General features: G+C 33.4%; 2 protein-coding genes across 3 annotated transcripts; one reads left to right on the top strand and one right to left on the bottom strand.

Moving 5' to 3' along the window:
• The first annotated feature begins 1,878 nt into the window (after window positions 1–1,878).
• LOC137807551 (chloroplast thylakoid lumen protein) lies at window positions 1,879–5,328 on the top strand. The gene is made up of 4 exons (XM_068608236.1): window positions 1,879–2,760; window positions 4,011–4,150; window positions 4,514–4,586; window positions 4,894–5,328. The coding sequence occupies exons 1-4, from the start codon at window positions 2,133–2,135 to the stop codon at window positions 5,001–5,003; spliced, it is 951 nt and encodes a 316-aa protein (XP_068464337.1). The 5' UTR covers window positions 1,879–2,132; the 3' UTR covers window positions 5,004–5,328.
• A 351-nt stretch (window positions 5,329–5,679) lies between these two features.
• Window positions 5,680–10,923, bottom strand: LOC137807550 (uncharacterized). Of its 2 annotated transcripts, XM_068608235.1 has the most exons (3): window positions 10,727–10,923; window positions 10,409–10,580; window positions 5,680–6,856 (listed from the first exon to the last, which is right to left on the bottom strand). In XM_068608235.1, exons 2-3 carry the CDS (start codon window positions 10,562–10,564, stop codon window positions 5,987–5,989), a joined length of 1,026 nt encoding a protein of 341 aa, XP_068464336.1. In that variant the 5' UTR covers window positions 10,565–10,580; window positions 10,727–10,923; the 3' UTR covers window positions 5,680–5,986. The 2 variants fall into 2 exon arrangements, with proteins under 2 accessions (XP_068464336.1, XP_090156997.1); XM_090300871.1 differs by lacking the exons at window positions 10,409–10,580; window positions 10,727–10,923 and adding an exon at window positions 7,210–7,265.
• Window positions 10,924–14,320: the final 3,397 nt, after the last annotated feature.

Genomic DNA, 14,320 nt, shown 5'->3' with positions numbered 1-14,320 from the left:
ACTTTATAGTTAAATATACTGTGATTCTTAGTTAAAAACAGTGTTTTGATTTTTTTAAGTTTTACTTTATTTTTCTTTTTATTCAAGTTCTATAATTTTATTTTAATCTGTGCCTTTTTTATTAATCATGGCAAATTTTTACTGTTAAAAATTATATTTTTATTCATTAAAACAATTTTTGTTTATTCTAGGGATTCTGAATCCACAATACATAGAATGGTCTAAAACTCTTTTTGAAACTCTTAAAAGAACTATTTAGTATTAGTATTTCTAATTGTAAAGAGGGTTTCGTATTTGATGAAGTGACAAATTAAAATTATAAATGAAAAAGTAAAATTAACACCAAACTTTGTTAGAAAAAGAATTCACACCTAATTCTTTTTTACAAAATTAGTATTTAAGTCAAAATTGTACTTATTTATCTGTTTTTAATTCATTTTTAAACCCTGAATTGATCTTATTTTTAATTAATATAAAATTTTGAAGAAACTTTAAATACTTATTAATTTGTCAAATTTTTTTCAAAGCTCAATAATAGGACTGAAGAAAATCTAATTATTTCTCATCTGATATTATAACATGCATAATTTGATTTCAGATGAATTATTTTAGGAGAGCTTCAGTTTGATATAATTTAATTAGGTTGATCTCTAAGTACTTAGGTTAAAAAATTTGTAGATGTTATTTAGTTAATTTTTACGAAAGGGGGTGATGAATTCCTTCTTATAAGATGAATTTTTGGCCTTTGTTAAATAATTGTGAAGAACTTAGCCAGCAAGCCAACTTGAGAGAAAGGAAGGTCCACCATACGCGGTTTGAGTGCTCATTTTTTTTCATGTAATAATAATAATAATAACTTAACCTAATTTGTGCACCAGCCTTTTTAGAACATAAACATTTACTCTAGAGAACCAACATGTTGTGACGAACTAAAAGCATTCTTGGCATTTCTTTTCTAAGTTCCTGGAGCAACTGGTTAAAAGAGAAAAGAAAAGAAAAGAAAAGAGAAAGATAACAAAATTAACACCACATTCTTTTTGGTGCACCAATACGTGTTGATTGCATCTTTATTGATTATTACGTCTTCTTTTTTTCCTTCACTCAAATTGTACACATAAAACAGAATTTAATACTAAGAAATCAGAGAAAGTGGTACTTTTTTCCAATGTATAACTTAATAGAAGCAGCTTATGACTGAACACAAACAATTCTTTCATCTCTGAGTTTCTACTTAGCTATTTTAGCTTTTCAGAAAGTCAATACTTTAAAGCCTTAAATTTCTATCCAATGTGTGATCCTACCTGTACCTACATCTTTTCTCCATACAATTTATTCAAACAATTAGATTGGGAGATATGTTTTAGCACTTTAGATTAAAGCTAAAAACAACACTGCAGTCTCAAAGCTAAAGCATATATATAATAACAAATGAACAACAGAGAAGATGAAGGAAAAAATAAGACCATTTAAGAAGGTGGAATCACTTTAAAATGATAGAACGCGAAAAATGATCAACATAAAGGTGTTGTTTAAAATGAACTAGAGAAAGAGCTTGAACAGCGTGCTACACTGTTATGCCTCGTCTTTCACTTAATCAACAAGGACAGTGCAAAGGACTGTGAAAAAGTGGTGTGATCAAGATAACATCCACAATTAGTTCCTTTAGAGCTGTCTAGGAACTCCATTATTTGGTTTAATAAGGCGCAAAAATGCAAGGAAAGTAGCTTTTATGCTCAACGACTGTTCTCAGCCCACGTAATAGAGAATCTGCTTTTTACGTGTTATCTCAGCATTGTTGATTTCAAAGGTGGTCACGATTAGCGAAGCACACTTTTGTGGGGGTTTTTAATGCTTTATCTTGAGGGCATGAAGGTCCCTGTAGAAAATATTTAACAACCAAATTACCAGGAATCAACATCTCTTGTGGAAGTTACTAACTACAATAGATGCTTGAGAATAACCAGCATAGACAAAGGACTTTCTAGAACATGCCCCAGATAAGCGTTAGTTCTTGTACGGTTCATTATTGGTTATACTTGATTTTGATGAAGCTTTAAGCTAAATCCTTTTTACAATGGTGTACTTATGGTTAAGGTAATGAGTTAATAATTGATGGGCCAAAATTTTGGAAGATGGGAAAAGGATGCATTCTAGCCAACTTTCCACAGTCAATTTCCAACCTTTCACCCACTTTGAAATTTGGAAGATACCATGCCATCATGAATGGTAGTAGATTATGGAGATACTTTTCAATGACCACAATACCCTTCAGAATCTTAAAAATGACTGGATCTGATTACAGAATCCAACAACCTTATCCTCAACAGGTTCCAACTTGCCATGCCTGCTGCATTTTCAGGCCAAAAATACAGGAAAAAATAAGGAAAAGAAAAAAAGGTAGAAAGGAAAAAATGGCATTATATTTTCTCCCAGCTGCACACCCCTTCTGTCTACCATCATCAACCTCTTTGTCATTGGCAACACAAACATATGTTTACCACCCCATCAATTGTAGTGTGAAAAGGCAATTAACACTTTGCAAAGCAGTTAATCAGCCATCAATACACCCTCCAATTCTTACCAAAAGAGGCTTATCCATCAGCTTTCTCGCCAGTTTTGTGCTTTCATTTTCTGGTGAGGGTTCTCATGCTGCAATACTTGAAGCAGATGATGACGAGGAGCTCTTGGAAAAAGTAAAGAGGGACAGGAAAAAGAGACTTGAAAGACAAGGTGTGATCAAATCCTCTACCAAAGAAACAGGTCTGTTCATGCAAAGTGACATTTTACTTTTCCCTAGATTACATTATCGGGTGAATGTGGATGCACTCTCAAAACGTGTTTCCCCAACCTGAAATTCATTTTCATGTCTCTTTCCTTTAATTGATTGACTTTATTCACTCCGGAATGCAAATAAACGTTATATTGATGAGTTTAGAGTTTGCAAACGATAGCAGTAGAGTAGTTGAGCCCAATTCTTGAGGGTGTGAATGAACAAAAATCTCTCAAAAGGGCACATATGGCGTCTTCTACTGTAAGGAGTTTTTTTAATGGAACATTAGTGTAAACAAATTTTAGAGAACCATCGAAGTTTGTAGTTGTATCTTATTTAATAAGTGTAACAATATTAACTATTACATGAGGTTCAATAACTTATTAGATGGCTTGATAACACCTCATTGTTGTAAAGCGTTTTAGACCTTGTATTAGAATTGAATTCATATTGGATTTAGTTACCTGTTTCTTTCACAAATTCACAAATATTAACTGAATCGCTTTTGTTCATAGGAACTCAGAAATTTTCAATTGAATTAATAAATTTCAACACATCCAGAGCTAGCTGTGCTGATCTATTTATTTTACCTGTCTCTTTTAAGCTGTTACCGGATGATTGTAAAATTGAAGGAAATATTACTTTCACAACTGCAAATTCAAATGCACCGGTTTACACTGTGATTTGTTCAATACAATTTTAAAATTGATCCATTTCAGTAAAATGTTTTTTTATTTTTGAGTTATAATCTAGTGCATGATTGTAAACATATCAACACTCAACGTTAAAAACCTTTATACTGTCAGTGTATTTTAATTAAATTCTTATTTTTAACCATCTGAAACGGAACTTAACTTTCCTTTTCAAAAGAAAGTTGTCTGCTCTCTGTATCTCAAGGCATGATTGTAGCTTAGCTAGTATGTATAGTGCCAGCTCAGGGAAACAGCCATAGAATTAATATTTTTAGGGACCACACTAGCTGAGCTCCTTTTTGTCCTCCCAACCATGGTAATCTCAAGAGTGTGAGACAGAACTCTTATTTCTCTTCCATGATGAACCTCTATTCATTTGTTCTTGTACTTATGTGCTCAAGTTCCATTCATGATACCAAAAACACCAGTTTTTTAGGGGCAGCATAAAAGAAAATGTTCAGGCTACCTTCTTTGCACTAAATTCTTAGATTCAGCCAGCACAATTTCCCTCAGTGACTTAGCAACTCAAAATTGAAAAATATTTGCAGGGTATCTTCAGGATCTAGTGTACAAACTGAGTGAAGTTGGTAAAGCAATTGAAAACAATGATCTACCTACAGCCGCTTCTGTCTTTGGGAGTGGCACTGATACTGATTGGGTCCAGAAAGCTAATATTGCTTTGAATAAGGTTAGTCTAGTTTCTTAAATAATTGAAGTTATTATGAACACTTTTGTATGAAATCTTCCTTTACAAAACGTGTCAGTTATTAATCAGTTGCAATGCAATCATACCATTATTATCACCATACTAGTGTGATCCTATCCGAAGTCCGTAGATAGTGTACATTGCTATGATAACATCAATCATCTATTTTCTTTGTTAATCACTTAATCTGCATTAGTTTTTCCTCCTTGTGTATCTAAACTCTCATATTATCTGCATCTGATTCTGAATTTTAACAATGGGAGATTTTTTTTAATAGAGCTTCTATATATTTATTCAAATATTCTTGATCGAGTATCTTACAGTTTCTGGGTGATCTTTTAACAGTTGAGTGCCAGTTCCGAAGAAAAGAGTGAGGTTGACACATTCAATTCCTCCATAGCTTCATTGATTTCATCAGGTACTAACTTCATACAAAACACAAAATATGTTCCTACCCCCATACCTTGTCCGCCTCTACGTCTCATGTTAATATTGCTGGATATCACCCACAAAAGAAAAATAGCCCAGGTGCAATTAGTGTGTAAATGCATCATTTAGGATGTTATTTTGGCATATACAGTTGTGCAAGTAATTTTTTTTATTCATTTATGACTTTTTATTTATTCAGGATTATGTAATTAAGAGTGAGGGTGTACTAAAAATGGTGGCTACAAGATCCCTTGACTTAAACTAACTCTTATTTCTGTTTTTTTACTTTCTGGCAGTTGCTAAGAATGATGTTGAGTCCTCCAAAATTGCCTTTGTGTCTTCCGCCAGTGCTTTTGAGAAGTGGACCTCCTTGACGGGGCTGATTGTTCAGCTTAAAGGGCTTTGATGGTAGCTACAACACATTTTATCTCATCTCAATTTGTAAAATACATTAACTTCCCGTCTGGGTCACCTAATTGGTGACTTGGTGCAGTGCAATTTCAGCTTTACCTATCACCAGTAGAAAATACCAACGTACTCATCATTCGTTGCTCAAAATATTTGGGCTTGAGTGTGAATGGTGTCGCGCAAAATTGCAATTTTGTTGTTGTCGAGAATTTAACTTGTTTTTTCTTGTTCAACAGACAGCACAAATAAAAGGCTTTCAAGTTGTTGTAGGAAGATCAAAATTAAATTGTGGTTTGGGTCAATAAAGAACCATTCTTTGATTATTATGTTATTCACACCATGTTTACTTTTACCACCCCTTGTTTGGCCACTAAAAGAGCAGAAAACATGTCAAGGGTCATGAGCAACCCTACCCATATTCAAGGCTAACTGTTGTTATTATTGCTCTTTTTTTGTTTGAAACCATATGTATTCTTGCACAAACAAGCAGAACACTTCCCCTAAATAATGTTACACAACTCACTCAATTCTATTGACGATATAAATACACCTGATGATGTGTTAGTTTAATAATATAATGAAAATATAAATAAGTAATACCTCCGGTGCAAATTGGACCGACCTTTTTCAGCTCGGACACATGGCAGTAAACATGGTAGTTACGCTATAAATCCTGAGATAACAATTTAGGAGTAAATAAAATATTTGGGTTCACGATCGTACACTATTACAGGTCCACATGACATACAAGTATCTTACAACATAACTTTACGAAGGGAACTAGAAGCTACACGTCTCTACAGTACATAGAGGATGGACATTATAGAACTACTCTATTATTGTCTATAGTTTCAATAAACAATCAGATAAATAACATCACAACAAAACTACAGTCATACTCGGACAGATCTAAAGGGGTCAGAAAGGGAGAAGAGAACCCAAGTTTATTATTCCTTATTTAGGTGATTTCACCTATCCAGTTCAGCTTCCATTCTCAGTCAACTCTGATTCAGCCTTCTTATTTATATCATGAACCTTAAAATGTGCTTCTTCATTCACTTGAGTGCCTTTGTTATGTTCCACCTTATTCACTCTTTCCAGTTCAACCTTGTTTTCATTAGTTCCATCATCTCTCTTTGTCTCCTCGAGTGGCTCTCCAACCTTTTCTTCATCATTCACTTGAGATACTTGAGTACCTTTACTACGTTCTTCCTTATTCTCTCCTTCCAGTTCAACCTTTTTCTCATCAGTTCCATCATCTTTCTTTGTCTCCTCCAGTGGCTGTTCAATCTTTTCTTCATCTTTACTCTGAACAACTTCAGAGCCCTCAACTAGTTTGTCCTCAAGTTTCTCTTTTGACGCATGCAGCTCTGCGTCAGCGGTCTTGAAATTTTCATCATCCTTAGGTTTATCAGTACTTTCTTCAGGATGAGTGGATTCTTTGCCATCTGTATCCTCTGCTCTCTTCTCATCTTGGTTTTCCTCCACAACATTTTTTTCCTGCTCTAAATCTTTCTCATCCTTAGTTTCGTCAGCTTCTTCCATTTGCACATCTTTTGTTTCATCTTTTTCTTCTTCCTGAGAAGCTTCTTTTTTCAAAGCCGGTGATTTCTTGCCACGTTTCTTTGGGGGCTCATATTCTGGGGGAGGAGTTGTCTTCGCCTTCTCACTGATTCTTGCCGATCTTCTTGGGGTCTCACCAGTGCCCCAATCAAATTCAGATACAGCTGGGCCACCAGGGTGTGCTTTCAAATACTGCTCCAGTTGCTTCCGATTATGGATCTCCTCTCCAGTTGGTGCAGTGAATGCAATCTCATTTTTCTTTGGGGTTCCATACTTTTTAGGAAAGAACTGCAAGGGAAATATGATTTATGAATAATCTTATATGCTTAAACACACAACAAATTAACAACAGTAATACATTCAACTTTAATACATACAAGGTTCTTGTTTATGTTATTGACTTCCACAAATAACATTACACTGACGTATTTGGTACAAATGCAATTAAAACACAACTTATTATTTGAATAGCAAATTAAACCCTTGACAAAACTTGATTATGTTTTCTTGTTCCCTTTATTTGAAAAAATGTTTTCACAGTTTTAAGCATATATGTGGCTATTTAAACATCAAAGGCTGTTAAAAGCTAGCAGTTTTACTGTTAAAACTTTAGGAAAAGAGTAGCATGGCACCAAATTAACCTTTTTCAGTCAGAAGGCTTTTCTTTCCCTCTTTAATTCTTCCATTCAGGCTATACCTGGGAAAAGTCAAAGTTCATGGAATGGTGTGGAGGAGACGAAAAATGTGAAGGCAAGTATCCGAGGCTCATACTGTGACCATAAACACAAAAAATGCACACATATGGACTGTATATGAACCATTTACCAATCTAAAACTGCAGTATAGAAAATAAATAGACAATATCATGCAGCAAAAGGACCCAGAGTTTATCTCGGGAGATAAGGTGACAACACCTCCTTACAAAACTTACATAAAATCCTATCTAGTTTTGTATTATATAAAGACCCTTTTGTAGTTTGTTTATTTTCAGAGTTTGTAGTGAGGTTGAGCTCTCAAGATTCCTTCTGTGCATTAGATCACCCTAAAGATATGCAATAACTTATTATATATGAAATATGTATAATAAATGCCAGTATCTCTATAATGATCTAATGGACCACAACTAGATAGCTCAAACTCTCAATTGATTCACCTTAAAAAAATTTCCATGGGGGTCACAAGTGTTCCAAAATAGTTTTCTTGAGGACTGTATATGAACCATTTACTAATCTAAAACTGCAATATAGAAAATAAATAGACAATATCATGCAGCAAAAGGACACAGAGTTTATCTCGGGACATAAGGTGACAACACCTTCTTACAAAACTTACATAAAACCGATCTAGTTTTGTATTTATATAAAGACCCTTTTGTAGTTTGTTTATTTTCAGAGTTTGTAGGGAGGTTGAGTTCTCAAGATTCCTTCTGTGCATTAGATCACCCTAAAGATATGCAATAACTTATTATATATGAAATATGTATAATAAATGCCAGTATCTCTACAATGATCTAACGGACCACAACTGGATAGCTCAAACTCTCAATTGATTCACCTTAGAAAAATTTCCATGGGGGTCACAAGTGTTCCAAAATAGTTTTCATTTGGTGATTGCTTAGATTTTGTAAAGGTTTTGATGTTTTGTAAACCTCGGGAAATAAGTGCATACTTCAACAAATATGATAAAGTATGTTACATGGTGGGTTACTCCGATGTAAGGGATAGAAAAAAAGAAAATGTTTCATCTCTATTTCCATCCTCAAAACCAAACGACTCAAATAAGAAAGTAATAGAAAATGAATGTAAACAACTAAAAAGAGTATTAATAAAATGATTTTTCATGCTCATTGAAAGTTTCACCTGCAAAAGTAACATGAAATGTTTCATGTAGATTGCCAGGCATCATTCTAGCATCTCATAAATAACGTATTCAGTATAAAAAAACAGTAGAATTTATCCAAGGAAATAAGCAGCTTAAAAAGTCACAAGGAAGAATAACAAACAGCTCAAAAAGTTGCTGATTAAGCTGATTTTGTTGCAAATAATACATTAACACAGAAGTTGCACTATTTGCGTAAAGCTATATGATCCCTTTCTTACCACAAGCGTTGAAATGCCCAAAGCCCAGCAAAGAACCACATCAAATAAGTACTAAATTACCATTAAGTTTGGGACAGTTTTAGCTGAACACCTAAAAACTAAACAGGACGGGGGAAATTGAGAATTGAACAAGAAACTGTTCTGGGATCTCAAACACTAAATTATTCGAGATTTGTTTATAATTTCAGCAACTCATTTTTTCACCTACTTTAGGGGAACGGGGAGGACTGTTTGTTAAGAACTTGGCAGGTGATCCTGATTTCTGATACAAGAGTAAAACTATTCAATATTCGTGTTTCCTGAAGAATGGCCACGTGTAAAAGGTATCTTGTCAAATGGAGAATGATAACTTTACTCACAATCCTGGAGTCCAACCTCATCTACTGTGACATACAAAACCAAATATTTTCAGTTTAACAAAATTATGCAATTTATTAAAAGAACCACAGTCAGCAAAAATTATGGTAAAGGAAAACCAGAGAATATGGTCATTATCACAGGCTAACCGAACCCTCTAATAGCATTAGGACAAAATTCTGAGAATGAGAAATTATGTTGGGCTCAAACATGAAATAACTGAAGATATTTTATGATTTCTGCCACTTCTCTTTTCTCACTACTTTAGTTTTGGGGAACCAGGAGGGTATTAAATTAAGCAGTGAAAGTTGATTAAGATACAAGAATAAAACAAGCATGATTTCCCATGAAAAAATATTTATAAAAGAATCTTGGAAAATGTAGATTGATGTCTTTATTCACCAGTAATCCAACTTAACCCAGTTTTCCTGTAGTTTTAAAAAGAAAATAGTAGAAGTTCATCTATGATTGTGAAAAAAAAAATGTTATTTGGTAAACGCTGCACATACTAATACTACCACAGAATAAATCAAATAAAAACAACCAAGTGAACCGACAATAAAGCAACACACGATATCATATTAGAACAAATGGAGCCGCCAATAAACAATAAGTCAATCTTCATGGAGTTTCCATGCCCAAATGTATAAGAAAAAATCAATAATATACAAACACTAAGAACAGGAACAATGAAGTACAATAGCATGATACCCATCATATCAAATCTAAAACAAAAGCCAAGAAACAAAGAAAATTCCAGAAAGTAAGGCTCAACATATTTGCACAAAATGGCAGTGTTACATGTGCAGCAAACTTCTTCGGTCACAATTATTGGCTAGAAAAGCGGAAACTTTCTCGTAACTACAAAATAAATAAATTTTTTTTTTTACAATAAATAAATAAAATCTTTACTGCAGGCAAACTGCAAAAATGAATGCAACCCCTTGCAGAAACCACAAAACTTCACAAATGCAACGAGATAAACATGTCAAAGGAATATTGCAAGACATACAGTTCAAACCTATCAAAATCCTTTTCCTTACACGGAAACAAAGAACACATCTAGAAAACCCTAACAGGCGACTCAACACTCAGCAGAGAGACAATTTTCCGAATTCAGAAGATAAAAAGCCCAAACCTTTGCAGCGAATTTCTTAGCATAAGTAATCAGCGCGACACAAATCGTAAGCAATAAGAAAATGCGAAAAGAGAAAATAAAAGCCCTAGGTTGGGGTACCATCTAGCAGAACGCAAAACAAATCACAAAAACAAACGAAACCCACAGAAATTCGAGCAAAAACAAACAAAAGGCACGGGATAACACGAATTCCCAAAAAAATGAATAGTCAACGAAGAAGGAAGAACAAGGAATCAGAAGTGAAACCTTCTTCTTCCAACCAGATGGAGCAGGAAGTTCCAACGACAGAGGTTCTTCCCCTGAAGCCGCATCCACACCTGCATCCGCACCTGCACCCGCACCAACATCAACAGCAGCACCAGCACCAGCAGCACCAACCTCTTTCTCCACTGAACTCGCCATTCTCACCAAACAATTCCTAACAAAAAAAAAATCAGAAAATTGAGGAGGAGGCACTGTGCCAAAATTGGAAAAGTAAAATAGAATTTGTAATTTGCGAGCGTTGGATAATTTAAAAAATAATTGAAGAAAATGAGGAAACGCGAGAGGGAGCGGAGAAAATACTTGGACTTTGTTTTGTTCTGATTTCGGTTGTGTTTTGGAGTCGAATTGGGTCCTTTTGTTGTGTGTCTAAGAGAGAGAGAGTTGAATTAGGAGGTGGGGAAAGAAAGGGAGAAAAGGGGTTGAATTTATTTTTATATCTTTAATATTTAATGATTAATTATTACAAAAATTAAAATTAAAATTAAAATTTAGCAGAGAAGAGACACGTGGGAGAATGGCTCAAAAATATGGTTTCTCATTCTCTCACAGAAAGAGAGCTTGTGAGTGGATATTTGTGTTGGGTACTTCCAACCGTCACAGCCTTCTTTCCTTCTGCCACCTGTCCCACGAATCCTCCTTTTAAGATTTCTTCATTTATTATTATCTCGGCTTTCAATCTATCTTGTTCAACTATTTTAGTTTAGACACGTCTTTTATCCCTTTTTATTAATGCCATTTTTTAAAAATCCCGCGCTCAACTATAAACAATTTATGCTTCAAGGTTCTTCCCTAGTTCAATTGGGTGAAACCAATATTAATCATATTAATATAATAATCAAATAATATTAAAAATATATTGTGGTCTTAAAAAATCAAACCATAATTTGTTTGTACTTTGTGGTATTTCTTCTATCTCTTTTGAATATTTCTTTGTCTGATAAAGAAAATAATTGGACACTAAAGTCAAAATACTTCCTTTAATTAACTAGTAGGATATTTCCATTTTCAATTCGTTAAAGAAGTTGTATCATTAAGTTTCAGCATTTTGAGAAATTAATGACATGTAAAGACAAATTACTTGTTTCATTCGAATATATATACTTTATATATATTAGCATTAGTGTTTGGAGTCCGAAAAAAAAATCATCACGCTTATTAGCAATGAAACGAAAATAAATAGAAAGGGTTGTATACACAATGGAAAGTCATAAAAGTAATCACTTGCAATAAGTTGCAAAATGTGCCAAACCAAAAACCCTAATATTGTATGTTCAAAAAAGATAGTGTAAATATAGACTTCATTAAGAACGGGAAGAAGAAGTTTGAGAGAGAGAAGAGATGAGCAAAAGGTTTTATTAATCAGAAAATGAAAAATACAGTGTTTAGACATTACAAAGAATGAGAATATATAAATAGTAGTAAAAGCCCAAACCAAAAAAAACCCAAAACAAATAACAAAATAATAGAAATACAGTAACAAAATTATATTTAACATCTTCCCTCAAGTTGTGAATAAATTCATTCTCAACTTGGAATATAAGGTCTTGAACATTTTATGTGAAATAGACTTTGTAAAATAATCAACCGTTTGCATGGAAGAGAAGATAGGGAGCAACTTGATCAGTCATTGAGAACATGCTCAGGTGCCTGAGAATGAATGTTGGTTGGTGCATATACAAAGTGACTAAGGTGGTTAACATCATAAGCAATATTTGGACGTGTATTGGCAAGATAAATGAGGTGTCCTACCAATCTTCTATATGAGGAAGCTTCTTCTTCATTAAATTTTACACAACTACGCGCATAAATAATCTCAATATCATTTCTCTCCTAGTATGACAGGGTTAACTTATATATTAGGTCAAGTTAGTTATCTTTCAAACAACTTACCTCATTTATATGAACCTCCTTCGACTCTCACCACCTAAATAACTTCATGTATATGATTTCATTATCTCTTGAGAGTTAGGATATCTCATTTTAGACAAATCCCTAGTCAATGCGCATCCTAAACAATCTTAACATGGTATTTTCTTTCCTGAAAAATATTATGTCTTGATTTCATATTATGAATCTCACAAGATCAAACATCAAACAATCAAATCATACCAAATTTTAGAATTTCCAAAACACATAACAATTCATTTACTAATCATATAAATGTATAATTAAAGAAATTTTCAATTAAATATAGATGAAATAAAAGTTTACATAATTTATAAGTAAAACTATAGAGAAATAAATAAACCAACCTTTTAAAAGCAAATATAAAACTTTCAGTTTTCATTTTTTTACAGAGAGTCCGCTTGAGCGGGAATTTGCTTGCTTGAGCGAGAATGAGTCTCGCTCAAGCGAGAAGCGAGATTCCACCCGAGAGCACCCAAAATTTCATCCTAGGTCTCGCTTGAGCGAGATTCCTTCTCGCTTGATCAAGAATGAACCCGAGAGCACCCTATCTTTCCCTTTTATTCTGGCTTGAGCGAGATATGCATAAAAGTTCTACATAAAGTTGTTTAAATTCTAAACCAGCATTTCATTCAATTCATAAATTTATAAAATCTACACATTACACTTAACTTGATTTAACAAACTATTCAAATGCATTCATTAACTCATTCAATTCCAAACTCATATACATTCTACAACATCTACTATATCTACAATTTCACATTTTAATTTCAATCAATTTTTAATATACTCAAAACAAGAAATCTTGCAAATAAAAAATTCGAAACTGGTGAACCACGTCACCCCCACATCCAGATCTTCTAGTCAAGGGTTCTATTGATAATTTAAATTAGTTTCCCTTACCTGAACTTAAGCAGATACTCACTAAGAGCTCCAAATCTACCAAAAACTTAAAGGTCACTTAACCTGCACCAAAGAGTTTTGATCACAAATCTAACCATACTACTAGGATTCTGAGCTAATAGAGACTACTTCTGAAGATACAAACATCACATGCAAGATTAATTAAAGGGAAACCTAACTAGATCAAAACTAACTCAAAGGAAAAGGAGCCAAGAATGAACTTACTCTATCTAAGATTTTGATCGGGCAATCTTGTACATTTCACTGCTAAGAGTCCAAGGGCGGACTTCGATCGTCAAATTGCTAAGAATCTTAGAGAGAAGACAGAGAAAAGGAAAAATAAGTTTTTAGAGAGATGATGATTCTTTTAAAATGAAACCTGAATAGCTGAATTTCTATTTATATACTCTTTTAACTTCAATAATAAAATATTCAAGTGTCATTTTAATTATATCAATTCTACTCTAAACCTATTTTTTCTCGGTTCTTATAGCAAGAGCAACTGATTCATCCTTCATTGCCTTAACCCAAAGAGGATTCTGAACGACAACCTCATAAATTTGAGTCTCGTCATGAGAAAAAGTATACATTATGGTATTATTGTAAATTTATTTTTTATTATTTATTATTGTAATTTTTTTATTTTTTTATTTTTTAAAGAAAAGACAAATATTTTAGTTTGAATTGAACCAATACCTCAATGAATCAAATCATCTACTCACTCAAGTAGTTTGAGCAAGTGACTCTCATTTAAACCAGTCTTATGACACATTTCAAATGAGTAATAATTTTGTCATTAGTATTCTTGTTTGTCTTAGGAGTCACTTTCTAAGTTAATCATGAAGAAAAAAAATCCAATTCAAAATATTATAAACTTAGGGGGTGACAATCTTGTACCTACAACATTGTACACCCTTGAGTATAATCCCCAAGACCTAAACACTACAATACACTTTTAGTATTTAATATTTCTTTTAGTGTTGGCATAAGTGTGAAACTATGAGTGACCAAATACCTTAGTGTTAGATGTTGATGTAATTGTCTGATTCATCTAATTTATTCCCTTATTTTTGACAATATTGG

The sequence above is a fragment of the Phaseolus vulgaris genome, chromosome 3, assembly GCF_051622355.1.
Source record: "Phaseolus vulgaris cultivar YP4 chromosome 3, ASM5162235v1, whole genome shotgun sequence".
NCBI classification, from domain to species: Eukaryota; Viridiplantae; Streptophyta; class Magnoliopsida; order Fabales; family Fabaceae; genus Phaseolus; species Phaseolus vulgaris.
The sequence above is the reverse complement of the archived record's forward strand: the minus strand, read 5'-3'. Positions and strand labels throughout refer to the sequence as shown.